Genomic DNA, 25,032 nt, shown 5'->3' with positions numbered 1-25,032 from the left:
TTATTGTATTTCATCAATCAAACACCCAAATCTGAAAAAAAAAAATAAGTTGAGAGAGAGAGAGAGTACTTTCAGTGTTCTATTCCCTAAAGAAAGTTTTTAATCTTATTTTGTTTTCTATTAGAGCTTTATCTTGATACATCTTAGTTTCTATTTGATTTTTTTTCTTATTTTGAAAAAAATCCAAATCAAAATTGAAAATAAACAAATACCTAAATCTATCAAACACCCAAATTGAAAACATCTTAACATAAAACCACATGCAAGATCTGATTTCATCTATCAAACACCCAAATCTAACATACAAGCAATTATCAAACACCCAAATCTCAACTGACCTAAATTTCAGTTTGAAAGAAGAACAAAAAGAGGAAACTTTATACCTAAGATTATCACGATTAGCTGTTAGCTGATGTTGATGACTAGTTCTTCGAACTGCAACAGTACAACAAATACAAGTTTTACCTAACAATTGAAAAAGTAAAACGAAAATCAAAAACAAAATATGAATCTAACATATGGTAAAGTGAGAGAGAGTTACACAGTGAGTATGTGAGAATATGATTACAGAAATGAAGTCTCTTCTTCACTCTAGATCTAGTTTAAAGGAGAGAGACATAAGAGATAGAGAACGGGTGGAGGAGAAGAGGTCGTACAGGGGAAAAAAAGGGGGAAGGAAAGAGATGTCCCGCCCAAAGGTATTAGGGTAAAATATCTTGCACATTAACCTTTCGCATGATGGGCTGAAAATGTGTTTAGAAGTGTAGGCAGCCACACGGTTTATTGGCACGCGTACAACAGGGTTTAGTTGCAAATCACAACAGAATCGAACAGTTGCGAAATTTTCGAAACTGGAATTCGCAACCGAAAATTCACAACAGCTTATAAGTTGTTGCTAATCTGAGTTGATAATCCCTGAATTTGGTGTAGTGTAATATGTGTTGCACATGTCCATAGGATCGGTTCCCCTTTGCCTAAATTTTTTTTGCACATGTCCATAGGATCGGTTCCCCCTTTCTGCTAAAAACTTGTTGCACCTCATACAAGGATCGATTTCCCTTTGTGATGTGTTTCACCTTTTAAAAGGATCGGTTCCCCTTTACCCAGAGTTGGTCATACAAAAATCACAAACTCGATCATACCATCTCAGGTGATTACTTAAGATCGGTTTCACTAATAAAAGCCATACCAATACATAAGTCAGGCCTTTGTGAATAGTTTTACCAAGAATACAAACAAGTCATGAGCGGTTATACTAAATCACACATATTGGTTTTTCACAATATATGCAATGAATAACAATACCAATAACGCCTGGCGATTTCCTTTTCGGTTCACTTCCTTAAAACACATGTAAAACATTGTTTCTTAGGATGAAATCCTCACCTCATACCCATACATAATCACAATAGCATTTAAACGATTATGTAGATGTCTTATATACAAAGTTTAATGGTTAAGCAATAAACCTCGTATTGTATATACACCATTTCCATGATTTTGCAACGTTTCGTTTTTCTAGTGTGCAACGTTTATTAACGTTTCAGATCATTATCCGTTGCTCATAACCAATAATAGGTTGCATTAAATCCGGAATATTAGAAATGAAAATGAAAACGGGACACGCTTGCCTTTATTAGAATAGGTGGAGTGCTTAAATGTCTATCCGAAAGTGATAATATCTAATTATTCTCCCTTTTCTTCTATTTTTTTCTTTTCTCTGTCCATCACCCAAAACTTATCTTGTTCTTTCCCATTTTTATTCTCTTTCACACCGAGATCTTAGAAATCAAAAACCCTTTGTCCCTCTCCCTCATCCAACAGTTATTTGTGAACCTCTCTGCTTCTCCTCTTTTCTTTTTTTATCTTCGTTGCTAAACCTAGATTTGTTAAAATCAACCTCAATCTTCTAAAATCAAACTATTTTTTTTTATTGTAAACATAAATCAATTAATCCAACTTGATTTGCTGTAAAGCAAAATCCATCAGAAATCAAACCAGACTTACCCAAACTTAAATCAATTAATCCAACTCGATTTGCTGTAAACCAAAATCCATCAGAAATCAAACCCTTCACTTACCCAAATTTCGTTTTAAACCCTAGATATGTGATTTTATCTGATTTGAAATGAGTTCCAGTGAAACCCTTATTTGATTGTTATTGATTTTATGAGTCGAGTCTCAGATCTGAAATTTATCTATGTGAATCATGTCTTACATCAGGAAAAAGATGAAGAAGGTAAGTCAATAATTTATTTATTTATTTGGTGATTTTCAATGTTCTATCTCACCCTACGTCTTACTTTCTCTCCTCATCTTTTTATGTTTGGAATTGATTAATGGGTTGTTCTTTGATTTGGGTTGTTTCTGGAAATAGTTTAAACCATAAGCTTAAGATGTTGCTGTTCTTTTTTATTTATGTTTTTTTTTAATCTACTTTTTGATCTGATTCCACTTTACAACTTTGGGATTTTGTGTTTTATTTCTCTTCATATGGCAATACTAGCTGCAAAGACGATGTTGGTAGCAATATTTTTGGTAAAGATTTTGTGTTATTTGTACTTTTAAAAGCATGGGTAAATTTTAAATTCAGTTCTCGAATTCTTAGGTTCGAGGTTTTGCTGCTTTAGTGGGTGGAGATCTTGTTGATGGAGGTGGTAGTTTGACGGCGAAGCTGGCGGTTCTGCAGTTGTTGGCATTATGGGTGGATGTTGGCGAAAATGCAGACAGTGAGTGTGGAAGGGTAGGTATGGTGCTCTGCAAGGTTAATAATCTGGTGAAGGTGAGCTCAACTGTAACTTGTTCTTATTTTAGGAATCATGTCATGACTGGTTTGGTTGTATGTAACAAATCCCTTGTTCCACAGACAGCTTGTTCTTAATGCTCTTTTGCCTCCGTTCTTGGAGGTACTTGTGCCATTCCTGGAGCATTTGGTTGTGGAAAGACGATCATTATTAGTCAAGCTCTTTCTAAGGTGGATTTGTTGTTTACTCTTGATTTAGGTGTTGTAGATGTTGGAAGCTCTTATCTGATTTATATTGTTATAAAGCATAATTTCTCTGTTTATATGCAGTACTCTAATTCAGACACCGTGGCTTATGTTGGTTCTGGAGAAAGAGGAAATGAGATGGCTGAGGTGTGTAAACTTTTGTCAACTTTTTGAAATTCTCAAGTTTGTTATTCACTGGTTACATGATTTGGCTAAAGCTAAGTTGGTGCTACCTTTTTTTTCAGCTTATGCAAAGGGATTACAAGCTGAGCTCATATTCATTCAACTCTGTTTTAGCGCACTTCCTGGGAGAGAAGGTGATGCTTTTTATTTTCTTTCTCATACATCCTATCACTAGGAAACATATCTTTGTTCAGTCATACGTGATCACCTTCTACAATTTCTAATTCGCTTGAGCTTGTTTTTCTGGGGAGGAGAAATTTACTTAACATTAGGTTTGTTGAATGTGTTGTTCTGTAATTTATGGTACATAAACATTTTTATGGTCTTCGGGTGTGATATTCATTTCTTAAAAGTTAAAACACTCCAATGTTAAGGGACACTCCATTTCTTGGGATACCATGCTGATTTTATGTCATTAAGTGGAACTGATCAAGATGAGTAACTTGTTGTACGGCCAGAGTACGCTGGACCTTGATGTAGAGATCTAACCACATGCCAGTTAGCTGATCAAATCTCCTGAGCCTCATTTGACATGAAAATTGACATGATGTTAATGTTATGATTATATCGAACCTTAGCTTGAATTCTTTGATTCTTAATTCTTACACAGTTTTTTACCGACGTCTAATTCTTTGATTTCATTTGCAGTACAATGATGGCATGATCCAGTCGATGTTTCATCTTCTGCGGACGTGCCAAGGACTCGTGATTAGCAGATGAACTCGAGATTAATATTGTATCAAACTGGCAATATATCAGAGTTCTTGCCGAAGGTGACTTGGGTAAGGTCAATAAGTGATGCTCATATGCTTATTAAAATTTTCAATGCAACACTTGTATGGAGCAGGAACATGACATAAACATTTTTACACCGACTAGATGTTATGCTAGAAAGAAATTATTGACTTATGCTAGATGTTGGATTACCTGTAAGTTCATAATGTTGTAAAATGTTTGTAAGGATGAGTGACTGTCTTATCACGTCAGGGTTCTACGTTATTTGTGTTACTGTAATTTTGAAAATTCAATACCAATACAGGTTTCGTAATTTTTTTCTATTTTTTTATTTTTGATAAAATATTTATATATGTGTTACTTAAATTATTTTATAGGTTGTATTAAATATAATTAAAGCAACGGATGAAGCAACGTCTGAAACGTTGTTTTAATTGATTTAAGCAACGTTAGTAAACGTTGCCAAAAGTTTGTGATGCCGTGTGAGCAACGTTTTGCATAAATTGTTAGCAACGAAAATAAACGTGGGAAATTTGGGTTTTTTGGTGTAGTGATATTCCTTAATACTATGTCTATCTAGAGTGTTCATGCTTCGTAGTTTTGTTTTCAATATGCACGACTTGAAAGATACGTTAGGGAACGAAACAGTTCAAGTCAAATATCACTAACCTCAAGTGGAAGGATGATGTTGTCGTTGTAGCTTCTTACTTCTCCACTTCTTTAAGTCTTCGCAATACTTGTAATGTCTCATATCCTAATACTTTCAAGCTAACCTATACGAAGTTGACTTTAGTACATAATCAAGCGACTCTTAAAATGAGTTTTGATTCACTAAAATATGACAACCAAACTTGACATACCAACGCTTGGTGGGTTCAACCGAGCTATGCTGTAACAAAAACTTTGTATATTTGACTAATACATGTGAAACTAAACCAAATTTATGTTTTCCTAGGTTATGTACATTGTGTTGCATAGCAAACTTCCTATATTTATCTTACGTATCATACATGTGAAATTAAACAAAATTTAAATAGTATTTGTATTTCCTAGGTAAATTGTGATGTTTGTTGTGCATAATTATGTTTTCTCCTAGACACATATATAACAAATTTTTATTGATCATTTCAAGGTAGATCTCCATATAAGAATAACCTCCATATAAGAATAATTTCTTGCGGTCCCTAAGATTTTCTTATATAGAGGTTCTATTGTATCGTGACTTGTTTCGCCCAATTACATTGATAGTGTTTGGTATATGGAAACTTAGGTATCTTTATTAGTTCAGTCTGAAAGGGGTTGTTCTTTTACAACTTAAGTTATTCTTAACTTAAATATCCCAGTTTCTTTTTGAATAATGTGTTCATCCGACTTGGAAATTATCCAGCCTATGCTTTTTAGTTTTCTAAGAACATGGCATATGAACTTTAAGCCGGGTGTGGGTTTAAACAGAGTATACTAAATGTGCAAGATTGACTTGATCTTGACTTGATCTTGAATGTTCTTTGTTCACTAAATTGGTCAAAACAAGTCACGATACAGTAGAACCTCTATATAAGAATATCCTAGGGACCGCAAGAAATTATTCTTATATGTAGGTTATTATTATATGGAGATCTACCTTGAAATGATCAATAAAAATTTGTTATATATGTATCTAGGAGAAAACATAATTACGCACAATAAACATCACAATGTACCTAGAAAATACAAATACTATTTAAATTTTGTTTAGTTTCACATGTATGATACGTAAGATAAATATAGGATGTTTGCTATGCAACACAATGTACCTAGGCAATACCTAGGAAAACATAAATTTGATTTAGTTTCACATGTATTAGTCAAATATACAAAGTTTCATATGTAACACAATCCACAAAAAATTCAACAATGATATGGAAAATTGACAAATGAAATCATATGATCAAACATAGTTGAATGATTCGTACAAAAAAAAAACACCCGCTAAAAAATAAAAGGATTTTTTAAATTGGTTTAAAGAATCTCTTCGTCTTAAATTTTGATGTACGGTATGACCTATATTATCTATATACTATTGTGAGTTATTCTTACATGAAGGTAACTTCCTTAAGACGGGACCGAATGACTTATTCCAATATGGAGTTTATTCTTAAATATAACTAGCCCAGATTGGGACCAGAAATTTTTATTCTTATATGGAAGTTATTCCTATATAGAGTATTCTTATATAGAGGTTCTAATATATCGTGACATGAACTAACTTTATGGCCATTTTATATTGTGCTCTTAGATATCTTGTTTTGCTTTGTAAGTTTATGATATGGTTATCTTAATTACTGTGTCATAAAGTTATGCATATAGCTTATTCACATACACTACTTTCTTATGGTTGTCTAATCAATACATTTATTGGTGGTAGATGTCATGCTTGTCTGCATCCAAGAGCCATGAACTAGAGAGAAGATACATATAAAATGGGTTGGGATTAGGAATGTATTTGTTGATATATAAGATGATATCACTCTTTGGGATACAACATACTCTTTTCTTCCTTCTTTTTTCTATCTCTCTTTATGTCTGGAAATATGTAGGTATTGCTTGGCACTAGGGAGGTCACTTGTCCTGAGGTAATTTTTTTTCATCAAGTGCCGTAGTGTTCGGTTGCCCATTCAAAACTGAAATGAGTTCTCTGATAATTCGTGTCTTTACTATGTCGAAGTAAATTGTTGATGACGAACTTTTTCATGAAGGAGAAATTTTATCACCTTGTCGTAGTAGGTTAACTTGTTTGTAGGAAGAGTCGATTCACGCATTATCAGTTGTTGTTACACTGCTTTTCTAAATGCAGGTGTTTTTGTTGAATGGTTCACATGACAGAGAAACTAGTTGTTTATCTGCCTATGGTTTCATTACTGCCATTGCAAATGCTTTAAATCGAACTTATGGAGATCCTCAAAATTATTTGAAGAACCCTGTGAATGGACATTTTTTTAATTTTAGCATTTTTTCCCATATACATTATTTTGCTATTTCTGAATTCGTTTTATTAACGTATATATTTTTTTAATATATGAGAAAATAAAGAAAGATTAATGTTGATATAATACTGGAGGGAAGAAGAGAATCTTCATACTAGGGCTTAGGCCTTCAAATTACTAGCTTAATTCATGTTGATGCCTCCTTTAATGAGACAATATCCAACATGGATAGTTTGATACTTGACATCTCCAGAATTCCAGTTGTCAAACGGCTTTCTTTTTAATGAAATGTTTTTGATTCTATCATTCATAAAATTTGCAAGCGTTCAAAATGCACAACCTAGGAACGCTGGAAGTTTCATGATATATTGTACTGCTAAGTGATGCCTTAATTGAAATTGTGTATATGTGATGTAATTCATGTATCGAGGACATAAGTGTTATCTTCTTAAGAAGTTTCCTTCCTCTTGTTTGAACATCGTTCAGTTCAAATAGTAGTGGGTAATATCTTTAGTTTGAATATCGTTCCTTCAGGGTGATTATCCATTGCATGGAGTATAAGCACGATCTATCAACTAAGATATCACAACATTAGTCTAAATAAAGATGCCAAAATGAAATTTACGGTTGGTATATAACAAACCAATCTAATCGTGAGCTATCGAACCCAGTCGTAAGCTATGAGTCTCGGCCATAACTTTTAATTCCCAACTATATAAACTAAAGTCAACACACATTACTATTTACAGTTGGTAATATAAGAAACTAACATAACTGCAAGTAGACCTATATTTTTTTTTTGAATGCCCAACCATAAATAGTGCAATAAATAACATTAATGGTTGGGTTAGAAATACCAAAAACCCAATCGTTTCTTATTTTAGTCGGTTACGGTTAGGAATTCATCGTCGCCTAATCATAAATTTGGGTTACAACTGGTTATGAAGGGGAAAATCCAACCGTAAACCAAACCGAAAAACTAAAAAGTTCAATCTTTTTACATATTTTAACTAATTTTGAGCAATAAAATGGACACTCGAGGTACAACTGACTATTTTCAGCAATTGATTGTTTCTTTATTAGCTAATCAGATAATAACCATTATGATTTTTTTTTTGGACATGGGAGTTTTGATTTTATGTTATCTTATTTTGTTTTATATGGTAAAACTCTGTGTTTGTCCACCCACGTGGCAGGCTGTGTTTTTTTACGAACCATCGCTGCGGGCTAACACCTTGTTTGTTTGCAGCGGACTCGGCGTCTGGGTCTGAGTCAATCCCTGACTCGCGCTGAGTCAGCAGTTAGACTGTTTGTTTTCTATTTTGAGTCAGATCTGACTCGACCTCTGACTAAGACCTAACCTCTGACTCGGACCTGTTTGAGCCAGATAACAAAATATCCCTGATTCATAGGACCAAACCACTCACTCACATATTTTTGAGTCAGTTGAGTCAGATCTGACTCAAAACAAACATATTGAGTCAGATCTGACTCAAATCAGGTGATTTCACTCCAAATGACTCCGACCTAGGTGACTCATATGAGTAAACAAACAAGGTGGAAGTGTTTTTTTTACGAACCATCGTCATTGGATCTGCCCTGGCTACTTTTTCATTTGGTGCAAAGGAAGGACCAAACTGTAAATGAAAGTCAAGATCAGGGTGCTTCATATTCTAGTACTATCGTCTCAAGAAAAACAAATGCCTAGATTTTACAATGAAGAAAATTATGTTGATGGGTTCTTCTTCTACTTCAGTGACTTCATGCCAAGAATTATCCAATGAAAGAATTGCTCAAAATAAGGATTTCACGGTGGATCTTTGGTATGAAATTTTTCTTCATCTTCCAGTTAATTCAATCTTTGCATTCAAGTGTGTTTCTAAGACATGGTTTTCCATTCTTTCAAACCCAAATTTTATATACAGATGGAGTAAACTCAACAAGATTAACACATTTCTTCCATGGACACTATATCATGCTGCTGATTTACCAGAAAACTATACATTCCGAAATGAACCATTTCGAAGAAGGTTTTCAATTGCATATCCTGTTTCGCATTCCAAATTCATGACGAATAATCTCAATGGGTTTTCTTTTAGGTTCATAGAGCCAGCTCATTTTCCAGATACAGAGACGAAAACCTGTTTATATCTGTTAGGTTCTAGTTATGGTTTGGTTCTCTGCACAACTAGCTTGTTTAATCAGATGCTTTATGATGTCTGTAATCCTCTTACCAAAAAATGGGTTTCACTACCTCCCCCACCAAAAGTTAGTGAATATGTAATGGCTGGTTTCGAGTGTGATGGGAGTTCATCATCACTCATCTCTACTAGTTATAAGGTCGTTCGTATACCCAAATTTGAAACTGGGCGAATATTTGAAGTTGAAATATTCACTTCAGATTCGGGTGAATGGAATGTCTATGAACTTTCATGTCCTCGAAATGTTAGTTGGATGAATTTCTTTCAAAAAATTGTTGTTCTCCATAATGGTGTACTACATTGGATAGACCAAAAATCAATTGTAGCTTACAATCTAAACAATGGTGAAACATCTGGAAATCAATGTAGATTGATTAACTTGCCTTATGAGGAGTCATACCTTTATAATCATTCACAACCTTATATTGGAGTGCTGGAAGGGCTGATCTGTTATGCCTGTCTTAGGACGGGGAGGAAGTCTATGGGTTCGAAGGTCTTTTTGTGTGTTTGGGTGATCGAGGAGGACTGGCATAGGTTGTATGACTATGTCTTACTTGAAGATATGTTAGCAAATCTAGATATCAAACCTTATAAACCAATCCAGGTTTTAGGTTTCGATCCAGTCGACCGGAATGTTGTTGTGTTTGGCTGTGAAAATTATGTTTGGGTGTACAACGTTTTCTCAAGAAGATGGGAAGAGCTCTTTCATCCTTTTTTGCTTCATAATAATCGTCCATTTAATGCTAAATTCATGTCCCTGGCGTTTGTGCTACAACCAAGGCCATCAGTACTTCCACCACCATCCTGGAGAAACCCTTGATGCAATGTGGTCGGTACAAGGAACCTACTTTCATAAGGTGAGCTCTTTTTGCCCTTCCTAATTAGCGTATATGCCACCAATTGCCTCTACTGCCTCATCATGTGAAATGTGAAACTGTGCGAATGCAACTATGCTTGAATTTCATTTGATGATCCACTTCTACTATTATACATGTGTAACAGTCCTTTCTTTGTTAATCCTGAATTTACTCAAGAAACTTAGATGTTTATGTTTATTGTTGATGTCAGCTGCTTTTTTGCATTAATGCTAAAACCTCTAAAGGAATCAGAATTTACTATTGTCATTAAGTGAGAAAAGTAAGTTTGAATCTCTTACTTTCCAAAAAAATCACTTATCCAGAACATTTTCCAAGAACTTGTATATATATATATGGATTCAATGTTTGAAACTGTATCACTTTAGTTAACTCAAAGGTTTCTTTGGATGAGGATATTTCTGCCTTTTCTAGATGAACCCAAACTCGTACTGTGTTTAATGTGTCCTCTCGTTAGAGGATCTTAACATGAAGTGTATTGTTCATGCAGTATAGGTACTTTTCTTTGGGTCAAGATGTAGTTCAGTAGCGTATTTCATGTGAAAGTTCTCTTTAGCACTATTTAGACTTCCCAGTGTCTACTCTTCAATATGCTATTTGTTTATCCTTGCTTCTCACTCACCGTCAGGAGTTTTCGTATATGTTTGGGTGTGATGCATATTTTACTTATGACGATGTCTACTCTTCAGTAGGCTGTTCTTGCTTGTGAAGCCAGTAAACAGCTTATTTCTGATGAAACACGATTCTGTTGATAAGAACAAGGTTAGTAGCTGTGTTCTAATTCTCTGAAATGGTGCGGCTTTTTCTGTATGGTGTCTTTCTGTAAAGTCCGTGGTTGTCCTCTTTATTGTGCTGTAAATAACAACCCAAGCGACCTATAAATACCAGCAGCTGAATTAGTATTTCGGTGCCTCAAAGGTGGAAGCAGTTCTTCTAATCAGATATTTGTTTGAAGAATGATACTTTTGCTGCATCATGTTGTTCTGATATTTTAGTCTTATTAGTTAAGCAGGGAGTTCAATTTTGGTGTGCTGGTAAGAATGAATTTAGAGTCTGCTGGTATATCCGTAGGTTCCATACTATGTAGAATCTAGTTTTTAGCTTCATATTAACTTTCTTTTGTAACACCCTTCTCTTAATTTGGCAGTGAGTGCATTGAAAATTTTGTGTTCTCTTCACGTGCCATTTCTTCTCAGTCAACTAATATTTGATTACGTTGATGCAGGTGTTATTGGTCGGCATTACTACACCCTTCTACACGTGGATGGCATCATCTCTCTTAACTTGACTCAATGTATCTTCCTCATCAGTTATACTGATTCCCAATGTAAATCTACTAGGAAACTAGTTGATGCGAGTGAATCATACGAGGGGGGAAGCAAAACTGTAGTTTCTTTAACTGGATGCTACTTCAGATATTGCACATAATTTTACCTTCAGCTGGATTTTAGCAAGAGAACATGTTTAACAGTGGTATGACTGCCGGTGGAAAACAGGCTCTAGAGTTGAATATTTCCGCTTGTATGCATTGACAAAGGGTATCATGTAATTTTAATCTGGAGGCAAAACCTCTCCCGTAGACGCAGTTGTTAGTGCTGAATCACGTTACACCGTGCGTCTGTCGTGTTATATTTCTCTTAATCATCCTTGTGATCTCTTTTAGATCATCTTTGTGGTTACTGGAACATTATCTGTGTATGTATTTCTCTCTTTATAGATCTTTGTAAAACTAAACTTTCCACCTACAAAACACAATCACGCTGTTGCAGCAGTCGTCGCGGTTCGACCATGTTCGTCAGTCCATAGACCCAAATCACTGGGCCTGGCTACATGTTGAAGTGGTAAACTAAGTTGTCGGTCATACCAAACTGACATACAAACTACAAACATTTAAGCGTGAGGGATATTACAGTCATTTCGCCTAAAAACTCGAATTCCCAAAACGAAAAGAATAATTAAAATGGCGCGAAAATTAAAACCCCATAAACCTCTAAAAATCTCATTTTCTGTTCTCAAAATAATCTCTTCCTCCCTCTCTCTCTCTCTCTTAGGGTTTCAAAATGAATCGACAGAAATCTATTCTTTCATACATGCAAAAGAAACAAGAAGACCAGAAATCTACGATTCCTTCCAACGCTAACAATGTTCCTTATCAGTCCCAAAAGCAAAATCAAACCAGATTTGAACAATTTGGTATGGCGAAAAATCATCTAGAAGATGATATTATAGTGGTAGGAACTGATACTCCACCAGAGAAGTTGCCTCGTAAGATTCTCCCTTCAAACTTTAAAGCTAATCCTACTGATGCCGCCGGTGCTGCTGGATCTTCTTTGTTTTCAAGTATATTGCACAAATTTTCAAGGGAAGGTCATGAAAAACCGAATCAAAGGTATGATTTACAGATTTTTTGTTTTTTTATTTTTCATTTTTACTTGCTTTAGGGTTTTTGTTGGTAATCGATTTGAGCTACGGATTTTAGGGTTTTAATAGGAGAAATCTACATGTCGGACTGATTTTGTGTATATTGCAGGAACCAAGGTGATTGTGGTTTATTTAATAGTTCATCGAAAATTAGCAGAAATGATGAGGGATTATTTAAACAACAAACACCTGTGAAGAACTCACAAACAACTAGTATTGAAGCCAAGATCAGTGATAATAATTATGGTTTGGGCGATCTTTCAGACTGTGGAATTTTGGATGATTTTTTTGGCCCGGAAACACCAGCTAATACACGACCTCTTGTTCCTCGTTTCAAAAGAGTTCAACAAGATTTTATGGGTTTCAATGATGATGATGATAATATGAAAAGTAAAAGAGTGAAGTTAATTGAAGAAGAGTCAGTTAACGAGAACAAGAAATCCACAATGAAAACATTTGAAGCTAATATCAGTAAGTTTGAATGGCTTAATAATAAGAATGTATCTGATTTTTCGGATTTAAAAACTAAAGGAGTTAATTTATTTGAAGAAGAACCAGTTAGTGAGAGCAGGAAATCCACGATGAAAACATTTGAAGCTAATAAGAGTAATTTTGAATGGCTTAATGATAAGAATGTTTCTCCAATTCCGAATTTGAAAAGTAAGAGAGTGAAGTTCCTTGAAGAAGAACCAGCTAATGGAAGCAAGAAATCCACAACAAAGACATTTGAAGCGAATACGAGTAAGTTTGAATGGCTTAATTCTTCTTCGATTAGAGATGCCAGTGGGAGACGACCTAGCGACCCTCTGTATGACAAGAGGACACTTTATATACCCCCTGACGATATGAAAAAGATGTCTGCATCACAAAAACAGTATTGGGGTGTTAAATGTCAATATATGGATGTTCTACTCTTCTATAAAGTGGTCAGTATTCCGACTTAGCATATTGCTGGTTTATTGCTGTTGCGTAAATGTTAAGTTATGCACATCTTTATTAGTTTATGACCATAAGATTTGCTTTAGAAACTTTAGATGTCTTTAATCTAATACAACCTGTGTCTTATGCTAAATAACTTTAGATCACGGGGATTAAATCTTCGGTGGAGAAATTGAAGAAAATGGGTAGTACTGTAGTAGGTGATGGTACTGATCTAAGTCGTATATACTTCATATAATTGAAAAAGGAATAGTATCCAACTGTTTTTTGTCTGCTCTTGTTACCATTCATTTATTGTATCCAACTGTTGTTGCTATTGGCTAATACGCTTTCAGACGTGTTTGTGCATATCTGCTGCTTTCCTTTTTTGCTTATCATATACTAACTTGTTGAAGATGTATAATGTATCTTACCAGTAGATGTACTGTATGATTACAAGTAGAGTTTTCAGTTTAAAATAGCTTTTAATCTATTGATTTTATTTGGCAAAACAAATAGGGTCAGTTTTATGAGCTATATGAATTAGACGCCGAAATTGCCCATAAGGAGCTTGACTGGAAGCTTACATTTAGTGGTGTCGGGAAATGCAGACAGGTAATGTAGAGTTGAGCATGTGATTCTTCTGGATGAATAAATGTTATTTTGATTAGTTGTGCACTGATTTATATGTCATATCTAATAGCAGCTCTTTCTGGTTAGGTTGGTATATCTGAGGCTGGAATTGATGAGGCTGTTCGTACGCTGATTGGTCGTGGGTAAGAGGGGCAATATTCCTGCTGTTATTTGAGTTTAACTAGGTGTAGACATGTCATATCTTGTAACATAATGCTTCTATACCTTCGAAATGACTTAGGCTATTGTGAATGCTACCTGTGTCTGAGCCTCCCTCGACCATTGTAGCACCCTTGCTTTCATGGTCGGGTTAGTATTTCCAACAGCAACATGGCAGCTAATAAAATCCATATCCAGACTGACCTCATCTTACATAATTATGCATGCTCAAACAACTGTGCTAGAAACTATTATTAGCTGGTGGGGCTGATACTTCTATGTGATGGTGATGGCTTCAGAGCCCTGTATCTTGATCTTTTCTCCTATACATTATATTGTGGTTAATTGGCATCTTATTTTATTTATTTTATTTTTTACTTAAGGTTTAAGGTTGGACGAGTAGAACAGATAGAGACATCAGAGCAAGCCAAAGCTAGAGGAAGAACTGCGGTAAGTATGTTATGAAGTCATGAGAAACAGGAACACTAAAAGTTTCGATATTTCTTGATGGTCTAGTAAGAAAACAGTTGGCAGTTTCACGGCTGTTAGGTTATTTTATGTAGACTCTGTAAAGGTTGTTACATCTGTTTTTTTTTTCTTTGCTTGTGTTGTGCTTCTATGTAAGAATTTATTAAAATTGCATAGAAAATTATCCGGTCAGTTGTTACTAACGGTGCTTGGTCTGACTTTATCGTTGGGTTTCAGATTATTGAAAGAAAACTAGTTCAAGTTGTCACACCAGCAACTACAATAGATGGTAACATTGGGCCTGATGCTGTCCATTTACTTGCGTTAACAGAGGTTTGCACCAGAAATTAGTTTTTTTTCTTGCAATGAAATCAATTATCATATCTGTCTTGTTTGTTCATAACCAATTTTTTTAAAGCTTAAATCTATATTAGTTGCTTGCCTCAGTTATCTGTTCAGTTGCTTTCTTAAGTTCTTCTAATCTGGATTTAAGAACTTGCACATGCAAATTCATTGTAAGGATCAATCACGTAAAGGAATGATGGCTCGCATTAAACTATTGTCAAGTGATGAAAATAGCTTCATGTGTAGCACCTTCAAAGTGAGGGGTTAACGTCATTTTAGTAATCCGTCAGTGTGCTGTGGTACTACCCGAAGAAAGTCTTATAGCAAATAATTATCTACAGCATGCAAGTTAACTGATAGGAAAAAACTCGTATGCAATGCAACCACTACGTAACCAACCAAGCCTCATTTTCAGATTTCAGAAATCAGAATAAGCCAGTTGATGTCTTGACTCTTGTGGTAAAATAAGAGTAAGAGGTTTGTCAGGTTCTAGAAGAATATAACTGAAACATCTTTTGTAAGTTTAGCTCTAACCAGATAAGAAGCACCTTCTTCATTGCAAATATCACAAAATAAAAGAAAAAACAAAATAAAATTTTGTTGCGATTCAATCACAAAATAAGCAGTGTACCATATCTGACTAATGCCTCAAGACAGTTGATAGACAAACATAATTGAACTACTACTTATTATTAAAGTTCTAGTCGTGTGTGTGTTTTATGTTTCTGCTTATTTATTTAGATGACTGTTCCACATATTCGGAACTCTGAATCCATTTTCCATCATGCTATTTCATGAGACTCATTTCTACTGGGTACATGAGCCAGAAATCTTCTTTGTATCTCTGCCTATTAAGGTGCACTATGACAATATTCACTGCTAATATGTTATTTTTATGCATTCTTGCGCTGCAGGAGCAATGTGACACCGAAAATGGTTTGATTGTATATGGATTCGCTTTTGTTGACTGTGCTTCGTTAAAGTTTTGGGTTGGTTCCATAACAGATGATGCTTCCTGTGCGGCTTTGGGGGCTTTGTTGATGCAAGTAAGCTGTTATGACGCCTTTCTCTCTTCCAGACCTTCCTTATTAATTCCTTTAAACAAAAGCAATCTACTTTATTCTTTTACTTTTAAGTAAGCCGTTCTGCATCTGATTCTCTTCTCCAGGTGGCACCTAAGGAGGTTATATATCAAAGCACTGGTAGGTTTCAGGGTAGAGGTGTTTTTGGTAATTGTCAATGTTTTTGAGCTGTATCTAGAAGTGACCTTGAACTCTGGATCCATGTTATGCAATTGTTTCAGGGATATCTAAAGAAGCTCAAAAAGCACTCAATAAGTATTCATCTGCAGGTAATAAATCAAGTACTTCTGATCCAGATATTTTGTAGCTGAAATGTAGGTTACCTTGCTGTTTATTATAAACACATATTTTATATGTTGAAGCCTTGAAGGTTGCTATTCCCAAGACCTAGTTAACAATGTGATATCTGGGGCACCAGCTATAGACTTACTTGTAGATTCTCATTGTCTCGTCTAGCAGCTAGCAAACAAGTCTAATTCTCTCAGCAAATACCATAGCATGAGCACAATTTCTGTCGAAATGGGCCTTTTTTAGTTAAGTGCAATAATTGAACAGGTCCTAGGTACATGGGTTTTTCATTCTGCTCAATACTCATCATAGTAGACGTATTGTTAAAGAATCCTACTTACATACTTCGAGTTATGAGCAGGAAGTAGTTTTTTTGTTTAGAAAGTTGTGTATTACCAAAACGGATATAAATTGTTAAGGATGTTAATATGGTAAAACTCAGTTTAATTGCCATTAACTTTTCTAGTGGATAAAGAGCTTTGGGACTTACTTACCTGGGCTTAATGGGAGTTTATCTTACTTTCTACTGGGTAGTAACTGAAAATTATCAAAATTCTATTAGCACCAGACACTAGCTTTGATCATGATGAATCTGCTTCTGCTCCGCATTATTATTGCCATTGAAGGATTAAGTGGAATGGTTTCCTTTCGTCTTTTGATATTGTGTGACCTGATTACCTACTCGTAATTTTTTTATTGAATTGCAGGATCAGCTAAGTTGCAATTGACTCCTTCACCATCGGACTCAGATTTTATTGATGCTTCCAAGGTCAGGCAAATGATACATTTCAAGGGGTACTTTAGAGCGTCTCTTAATTCCTGGGGTTCTGCACTTGATGGTGTTATTCACCGTGATATAACCATCTCTGCGCTTGGGGGACTTGTTTGCCACTTATCCAGGTTAAAGGTAAGCTTATTCATATGCTTTTCTTTCCATGCTCCTGTATTTTGTTCCTTTTGGTGACTGATCTTTTGGATGCAAAACAGCTTCATGATGTTTTGTCCAATGGAGAAATTTTACCGTACCAAGTCTACAAGGGTTGCCTCAGGATGGATGGACAGACCCTGGTAAACCTTGAGATTTTCACTAATAATGTCGATGGCGGCTCCACAGGCAAGTTGTAGCATGTCTCTCGCTTTAGACCAGATAATTTTTCATGGATGAATTAGATTAATTTCAGAAAACTAAATACTACACTTATATTAATCCAGTAAAGGCGTTGGTTGATTTTCAGGTACTCTATATAAATATCTTGATAACTGTGTGACATCATCTGGTAAACGACTTCTACGGAGCTGGATTTGTCATCCATTAAAGGACGTGGGGGAGATCAATAACAGACTTAATGTAGTTGAGGAACTAATGACACATTCAGATATAACACTTGTTGTCACTCAATGTTTGCGCAAGCTTCCTGACCTAGAGAGATTACTTGGCCGCGTGAAGGCTATAGTCCGGTCATCGGCTTCTCTTCTTTTACCCTTACTTGGAACCAAATTACTAAAACGACGAGTATGTTATCCTTTCTTCACCTTAACCAGTTATGTGTTTTCCAATTGACTTGATCTTGAATTTCTTTGTACACTAAACTGCAAACTTGTGATCTCGTACTATTATAGTGATGAAATCTTTTTTGCATGACACAGATCAAAGCATTTGGCTCACTTGTGAAAGGGCTGCGGATTGGACTTGACCTTTTAATGATCCTACAACAAAAAGAACGTGATATTTCAGCATTGTTAAATTATCTGGTTGTACCGCCGTTATGCGGTAGCAATGGGCTTGACGGACACCTTACCCAATTTGAAGCAGCAGTGGACAGCGACTTCCCCAAATTCCAGGTATGCTTATGAGAGACACAGCACCGTGTCAGGTTCTAATTCATGGATAAAATATCAGATTGCTTTGAGTACTTGTATCAAGGATTCCTCTTTTTCTTAGATTGGGAGCTCCTTGATTACTGAAATGAGTAGGCAGTTGTGCAGTATCAAGCAGCATAAGAAATGGATCTTTGTTATGCTGGAAAGACATTAAAAAAATTCACGCATCTTGAACTTTATGAAGTTGGCGCTGTTTATTTCTCGAAGTTTTTAACTGTGTTCTTCAGTCACAAAAGAATTTCTATATCTTTTGTACATTTATTTACTTGTGTCTCCTTCTTACATATATGACTTTCTGTATCTACACTGGAAACCTTATGCAGATTTAGAACTATTCTAATTCTTAAGTCTTTCAAATTCGTATGCAGTAACTCAGATATATCTTTTGTTGTCCTCGTTATTGGAGCCTTTAGAAGTCCCAGATAAACCTTTTGTGCATCTCTTGAAATTCGTTTTGGGTTGGTTAAAGAAGTAACTTATGTGCATTATGCCTTTTACAGGATCATCAAGTTTCAGACTGCAATGCTGAGACTCTCGCTGTTCTAATTGAATTATTTGTTAAAAAAGCTATTTTATGGTCTCAAGTAATTGATGCTCTCAGCTGCATTGATGTGCTAAGATCCTTTGCAGTGACTGCAAACTCTTCATCTGGGTCTATGTGCAGACCTGTTCTGCTGCCTGTCAATTCTGGACCCATGGTCTCATGCCAAGAGAGAGGACCTACACTTTCAATCAAAGGGCTCTGGCATCCATATGCTTTTGGAGAAACAGTGGGTGAAGTAATTCCAAATGACTTGCATCTTGGGGAGGACGCAGACAGATCTTTCCCTCGTACTTTGCTGTTGACAGGTCCAAACATGGGCGGAAAATCAACCTTGCTCCGATCAACATGTTTAGCAGTGATCTTAGCCCAGGTTAGTTTCGGGATCCTGATGAAACCCTTTGTTTCTGATGAATTTGTAATAGTGCTCCACTTAACTTTTTAATCTATTTAAACCCATACCCGGCTTAAAGTTCATATGCCATGCTCTTAAAAAACTAAAAAGCGTAGGGTGGATAATTTCCAAGTCGGATGAACACATTATTCAAAAAGAAACTGGGATTTTTAACATCGATGATGGATAATTAACTTCTTAAGTTGAGTGCTCTGATTTATTCTTCTCTTGTCTTTTTGTAATCCTTTCTCCTTTCCTCTGCAGTTAGGCTGCTTTGTGCCTGGTGAGACATGCATATTATCACCTGTGGATACTATCTTCACACGGCTTGGTGCAACTGATCGTATCATGACTGGCGAGAGTGAGTTCTTCTAATCTATTATCCAAAAAAAAGTTCTAAATTGGTTGTAGCTCTACTTTATATCTGTTTAAGTCATCGACACATGTCATGGGAATGGTTGTGCCATCAGTCGCCTTGGACACAAGCTTATTGCATTGTCTTATTTAATTTTGGCTACGGAAATCTTTATCTTGTAGGTACCTTTTTTATTGAGTGTATGGAGACAGCTTCTGTTCTTCGAAATGCCACTGATGATTCCCTTGTTATTCTCGATGAACTCGGTCGGGGAACAAGCACCTTCGATGGATATGCAATAGCATATGCTGTGAGTATCAACTCTTCATACCTCATATATATTCTCTGCCTTGTGATATCAAGGCTTCTGAGTTCTGTCTTCTTATTTCACTTCATACCAATGTTAATAGTGACATTTATATGCCATTATGATGAAGCCGTATTTAAACATTTTATTTGTAGGTATTTCGCCACCTTGTTGAAAAGGTCCACTGTCGTTTACTCTTTGCAACTCATTACCATTCTCTCACCAAGGAATTTTCTTCCCATCCTCATGTATCACTCCAACACATGGCCTGCTCCTTTAAACCCAGTACCAGCAAAAGCATGTTTAAAGCCGATCAAGAGTTAGTTTTCCTTTACCGTCTCACTTCTGGAGCATGTCCAGAAAGTTACGGTTTACAAGTGGCTCTAATGGCAGGGATACCAGAAAAGCTAGTCAGAGCTGCATCAAAAGCTGGTCAAGTGATGAAAGCATCTGTCGCAGAAAACTTCAAGTCGAGTGAGCAAAGGGCTTCCTTTTCGACGCTTCATGAACAGTGGCTGAAGACTGTATTGGCTTTAGCAAAAGGCGCAGAAGAAGAATGTAGTTCGGATGAAGATTCTTGGGATACATTACTTTGTTTGTGGCTTGAGATGAAGAGCTTATATAAAGACTGAAAGAAAACATGAACAGATTGGCCTATGTATGAGCCTTGTACATCCAAGGAAATTAAGAAGACTTTGTGATCAATTTTGTAAAGAAATGGAAAAGTTATGTTTGTTCCAGAGTTGGTAAATTAGTTTCTATCCCTATGTAATTGCGTTACTCACCCCTGTAAAGTGTAATGTCATGTTGCTATTGTAATTGTGATCAGTACGTAATTCCCATCAGAATGCAATTCGGTATTGGATTCTTTAAATGTGGCTACTGTGAAAGCACATGGGACTAGTCTAATAGAGCTACACGTCTAGCAAACACTCAACGTCACCGTACTGCACGAAGTCAGTGGTATTGGGCCACCTATCCTATAGTTATAAGGTGTGTCCTAAAGCATTGAAATGACTAACCTACCCTTAACCTAATTTAATTTAAAACCAACCCAATAACCACCTATATATATATATATATATATATAACCACCACCTCCTCCCACCATCGCCGATTACCACCACCACCTTCGATTATCACCACCACCGATTACCACCACCACCGCCGATTACCACCACCACCTCTGATTACCACCACCACTATATATATAGCTTAATTTAAAACATTAACAAAGATATTCTCACAAACCCATTACTTGTCATTTGTTTTTGGTTGAATAAATGAGAAGTAATCATTAAAATGAGTTGAAGATGGAAGTTGTAGAGAGGTTTAATGGAGGTTTTTTTTTTCAGAGAAAAGTTCGGTTATCAAGAATTAATTTTTTTCTTAATCGAACTCAGAGTTCGGTTGATTCGCAAAAAAATACTTTTAACCGAACTCCTTGTATTAGAACAACACAAGTCCATAAGTTCGGTTCCTTCGCAAAACAAGGATATTACCGAACTTTAGTTTACGAAAACAATGAGAAGTCCACAAGTTCGGTTCGTTCGCAAAAATGTTAAGTTTTCTTTGTAACCGAACTCTACCTTTGAAACTTCGTAACCGAACTCTACCTAATTCGCCAAGAAATAAATTTCGTAGTAACCGAACGTTTGCCTAATTGCATATATGCATATATAAGCCCAGTTCGGTTGATTCGCAAAATGTGTTGAAGTTTGCGAACCAACCGAACTTCTAACACTAGGTTACTTTTAACCAGCAGTTCGGTTGGGAACTTGGTTGCATTGAAGTTTGCGAACTAACCGATCACACAAGATGTGCCCAAATAAATTGTTAAGTTCAAAGTTCGGTTACCTACCATTTTATCCTAGGTAACCGAACATTACACAGTACGACCAAAACCTCAATTAACGAGCGAGTTCGGTAACCTGCGTGTTTGGAAAACGTAACCGAACTACACTTTCAGGTGTGTTCGGTTACATGTTCTTGACATATGGTAACCGAACTGGCCCAAATCTACATAAAAAAATTCATTTTTTTTGAAAGTTTGGAGCAATTCAACCAACATTATCTAAGTTTGAAGCCTACCTGGGTACCCAAATACCCTTCCTCCGATTGTGATTGGTAAAATCCATCGTTTTTCATGTTTTCCTTCTTTATCTTCTCTAACTTTACTCTCTCAATAATTCTACTTCTTTAAAAAAAAACCATCTGATTTTTTAATCTCACTAATTATCTTTAACTTAATCATCTCACTAATCATTATACTAACTATTATTAACACTAACTAATCATCACCCAAAATTAATCAGGAGGGTAATTTAGATATTAATATAAATATCTAGATAAGGGGTGACCTAGATTTACTTTTAATGTCTTTATCCAAAATAAAACCATGGTCCCAAAAAAAATCGTTCTTTACTTTTGTTTGTGCCCCAAACCGGAATAGTATTTTTTGCATTATATATATCTTGGGCAGCTTGTTGGATAGGATGATTTGCATTTTTCACCAATAAAAAAGATAAAAAGAAAAAAAGAGAAGATATATTGGAATACTGGAGAGAAAGAGAACCAAGCAAAGCACCTTTAGTAATTCATGGTGCATAGTAAAAGAAAGCAACAAAACGTAATTCAATGTATATTATTGACTTTCCAAACTATCTTGATTTCAGACACAATTTGGAGTGAGGCAGTTATCTTGATTTCAGACACAATTTGGAGTGAGGCAGTGAGCAGTCCACTCATGAAAGATAAATATAAGGTTAAAAGTTTATTTATTGTTCAGTGTGGGGTGCTAAAATCTGAAAGGTGAGCTAGCGATACTGTGATATATAGACCGACTGTTCACTTGCACACTTGCAATTTTGCAAAACACGGCGGCCCACATCAAATCAATCTCTTGTTTGGACAACCATGCAATGAAGGACTTGGGGGTAAATACAACATGCCATGCCAAGAATGCCTTTCAATAATGTGTCTGTTATCGGAGGCACGTAACATCACAGTAATCGTGATTGGTTACGACCCAGATATGAGATTGCTGAATTATCTTGAAATATGATCCTTATATCTCGTGGCTGGCACTTAAGAAATTATCTCAATTAAGAGGAGAAGACCCTTCTTGTGAGAGATAATAAGTATATATCATGATTCATGACATAGCATAGATCTAGCTTCAGATATAAACCCCGCACCCGAAAGGAGGACCAGGTGATTCAGACGATGATCCGAGTGGTAGGTGAATACCTATGATGCACTTGGCAGAGAACACAATCAGAGCTGCATAATTTGTTGATTTTAACAACTCATATTTCGAATGAGATAAGTTTAGCCACTTTGCCCATTTTACTGCAAATGATTTAGAAACTTCACAAAATTTTTGGGAAAAATGTGTGTTCTTACAGCAAAATCAAATTCTTCAGGTCGGGTTGTTTGTTTTCTACTCATCCCCGACTCTTAAATATATAAGAGTTACTCGGCATGTCTAACATCAGAAAATGAAAAAACAAACATATCCAAACAAATAAGGTGTAAATGTGCTTGTAAGATAGATATTGGACAAGACAACCGGAAATGGAAAGACAAGAAGGTTCCTCACCAAAACACATTTCAGCAACTGACCCCTTGGAAGCATTGTTGTGTCGCTAATTGCAAGCACACTGACCCTCTCTGCCCACTAAATCTCGTCCAACTCAGTTCTATCTTCTCTTCCATGATCTCTGCCCCATAAACAAAAAGACCAATTTTATCATCCACACGATCAAGAACTATATATATAGCTGTTTATCATCAACATTTTATCATCAACAACCATGTCTAACACAAGATATCCTGATCACCATTACAATGCAGTCCACAAGATACCTAACCACCATTACCACCACCACTACAACCTCAACCAAAGAAATGATTCTGATGATGAAATCGTTGTCTTTGAAGCTACTAAGTATTTTGCAGCAGGAGCCAGTAGTATTCATCAAAAATCAATGCTGAACACCAATAAGAATAATATCAGGAACCAAGATGATCAACCAGTAGGAAGAAGATCAAGAATTAGTTTAGACTCTAGTCCTTTTAGAAGTAACCAAAGCTTTTCATCATCACAATCTCACCGTCAAAAACAGACCAAAGATCAGAAGGCTTATTTAAATAAAAATAAACAACCCGTTTCTCCAGGTGGAAAATTAGTAAGTTTTTTAAATTCTCTTTTCAACCAAACTTCTTCGTCGAAGAAGAAGAAACCCACAACATCATGTATCAAATATGAAGACCAAGAAAGTCATCGTGAATTAGGTTATGGCAGAAGGAAAAGAAGAAGTAGTATAAGCCATTTTCCAAGCTTCAATAATAACAGCAACAAAATAACTACTTCTACAGCTGCTTCTATTTCTGATTTGAAATCATCACCATTACTATTATATTCTTCTTCCCTCACTAGTGGTTTTAGAACACCTCCTCCATTCAGTTCCAAAACAAAGATGTATCAGAATTCATCATCAACATCAGATCTAGTTACAACCTCAAACCAAGAATTTATGTTTTCTAATAACTTATCAAAGCATAGTGGAAGAGGTAGTTCTATATCATTACAAGATCAGAAGATGATTAATAGAGATATGGAAACACTTGATGTGCTTTATGAAAAATATAAGAAAATAAACTCCTTATCAGAAAAACAACATAGTAAAGATAAAGATGGGAATACGGTGATGAGGATGAGGAGGAGGAAGGATAACGATAATCAACACGGTCTTGATATGGATGATGATAATGGTGGAGAAAGTGATTCAAGTTCAGATTTATTTGAATTACAAAATTATGATTTGTGTAGTGAATATTGTTCGGTAAGCGGTGTAATTACCAGTTTATGAAACTATAATACTTAAGACTTAAGTAGTAGGATCCCAATAATCATTGTTACCCTCTTGTTGATTGTTTTCATCAGATTAAGTAAACAAGCTAGTGAAATTCACATGGGTTGTGTCAAGGGACGGAACCAAGAATTATGGTTGGGTAGGGCTAAACTAATGCAATTTTTTTCTTTATTTCTTTCTTCTTGGTTCCACGAGATGTTGAAAGTTTGTACAAAAGAAGCTCTAAAGTAATACCTTTTTCTTGATGTGCAAATATGTCATATGCCGCTTGGCGGTTGTCCCACAGCCAAATCCTAAGCTTTGCAGCAATTGGTGGACTATATCACCTGCAACATGAATCACCAGAAACCTTGCAAAATTCCAAGTGGTTAGCTCCATAAGATTAAACAGCAACCTTAGTCTCTATGACTGGAGTCT

General features: G+C 35.8%; 4 protein-coding genes across 7 annotated transcripts; all 4 read left to right on the top strand.

Annotated features, from left to right (window-relative positions):
* The first annotated feature begins 1,734 nt into the window (after window positions 1-1,734).
* Window positions 1,735-4,220, top strand: LOC113293465. Of its 2 annotated transcripts, none has more exons than XR_003332323.1 (6): window positions 1,735-2,239; window positions 2,609-2,782; window positions 2,867-2,974; window positions 3,074-3,136; window positions 3,235-3,306; window positions 3,821-4,220. XR_003332323.1 is itself a non-coding variant. In XM_026542092.1 (6 exons), the coding sequence occupies exons 1-5, from the start codon at window positions 2,210-2,212 to the stop codon at window positions 3,257-3,259; spliced, it is 396 nt and encodes a 131-aa protein (XP_026397877.1). In that variant the 5' UTR covers window positions 1,735-2,209; the 3' UTR covers window positions 3,260-3,306; window positions 3,821-4,220. The 2 variants fall into 2 exon arrangements, 1 of the variants encoding a protein (XP_026397877.1); XM_026542092.1 differs by having other exon boundaries at window positions 2,871-2,974.
* Window positions 4,221-8,565: 4,345 nt separating this feature from the next.
* Window positions 8,566-11,546, top strand: LOC113293463. 3 transcript variants are annotated; one of them, XM_026542091.1, is made up of 3 exons: window positions 8,566-8,693; window positions 8,796-9,928; window positions 11,172-11,546. In XM_026542091.1, exon 2 carries the CDS (start codon window positions 8,938-8,940, stop codon window positions 9,889-9,891), a length of 954 nt encoding a protein of 317 aa, XP_026397876.1. In that variant the 5' UTR covers window positions 8,566-8,693; window positions 8,796-8,937; the 3' UTR covers window positions 9,892-9,928; window positions 11,172-11,546. The 3 variants fall into 3 exon arrangements, with proteins under 3 accessions (XP_026397876.1, XP_026397874.1, XP_026397875.1); XM_026542089.1 differs by having other exon boundaries at window positions 8,566-9,928; XM_026542090.1 differs by lacking the exon at window positions 11,172-11,546 and adding an exon at window positions 10,140-10,200 and having other exon boundaries at window positions 8,566-9,928.
* A 421-nt stretch (window positions 11,547-11,967) lies between these two features.
* Window positions 11,968-20,572, top strand: LOC113299799 (DNA mismatch repair protein MSH7-like). Its single transcript, XM_026548889.1, has 17 exons — window positions 11,968-12,335; window positions 12,477-13,293; window positions 13,805-13,900; window positions 14,006-14,061; window positions 14,461-14,527; window positions 14,783-14,878; window positions 15,805-15,936; window positions 16,059-16,092; window positions 16,194-16,241; window positions 16,968-17,167; window positions 17,248-17,374; window positions 17,496-17,773; window positions 17,908-18,102; window positions 18,642-19,055; window positions 19,341-19,437; window positions 19,614-19,741; window positions 19,894-20,572. Exons 1-17 carry the CDS (start codon window positions 12,007-12,009, stop codon window positions 20,368-20,370), a joined length of 3,591 nt encoding a protein of 1,196 aa, XP_026404674.1. The 5' UTR covers window positions 11,968-12,006; the 3' UTR covers window positions 20,371-20,572.
* A 2,463-nt stretch (window positions 20,573-23,035) lies between these two features.
* On the top strand, window positions 23,036-24,709 carry LOC113299798 (protein BIG GRAIN 1-like E). The gene has a single exon (XM_026548888.1). It carries the CDS (start codon window positions 23,554-23,556, stop codon window positions 24,610-24,612), a length of 1,059 nt encoding a protein of 352 aa, XP_026404673.1. The 5' UTR covers window positions 23,036-23,553; the 3' UTR covers window positions 24,613-24,709.
* The last annotated feature ends 323 nt before the right edge of the window (window positions 24,710-25,032 follow it).

Source organism: Papaver somniferum, chromosome 7 (assembly GCF_003573695.1).
Source record: "Papaver somniferum cultivar HN1 chromosome 7, ASM357369v1, whole genome shotgun sequence".
Taxonomy (NCBI): domain Eukaryota; kingdom Viridiplantae; phylum Streptophyta; class Magnoliopsida; order Ranunculales; family Papaveraceae; genus Papaver; species Papaver somniferum.
The sequence above is the reverse complement of the archived record's forward strand: the minus strand, read 5'-3'. Positions and strand labels throughout refer to the sequence as shown.

Excerpts from the sequence above, each read along its gene's own strand:
- LOC113293465 (XM_026542092.1), top strand. The coding sequence starts at position 2,210 with ATGTCTTACATCAGGAAAAAGATGAAGAAG. Across the intron at positions 2,783-2,870 it reads AGGTTAATAATCTGGTGAAG|CTTGTTCTTAATGCTCTTTT; the intron begins GTGAGCTCAACT and ends TTCCACAGACAG. Across the intron at positions 2,975-3,073 it reads TTAGTCAAGCTCTTTCTAAG|TACTCTAATTCAGACACCGT; the intron begins GTGGATTTGTTG and ends GTTTATATGCAG.
- LOC113293463 (XM_026542089.1), top strand. The coding sequence starts at position 8,587 with ATGAAGAAAATTATGTTGATGGGTTCTTCTTCTACTTCAGTGACTTCA.
- LOC113299799 (XM_026548889.1), top strand. The coding sequence starts at position 12,007 with ATGAATCGACAGAAATCTATTCTTTCATACATGCAAAAGAAACAAGAA. Across the intron at positions 13,901-14,005 it reads GTGTCGGGAAATGCAGACAG|GTTGGTATATCTGAGGCTGG; the intron begins GTAATGTAGAGT and ends CTTTCTGGTTAG. Across the intron at positions 16,242-16,967 it reads CAATAAGTATTCATCTGCAG|GATCAGCTAAGTTGCAATTG; the intron begins GTAATAAATCAA and ends ATTGAATTGCAG.
- LOC113299798 (XM_026548888.1), top strand. The coding sequence starts at position 23,554 with ATGTCTAACACAAGATATCCTGATCACCATTACAATGCAGTCCACAAG.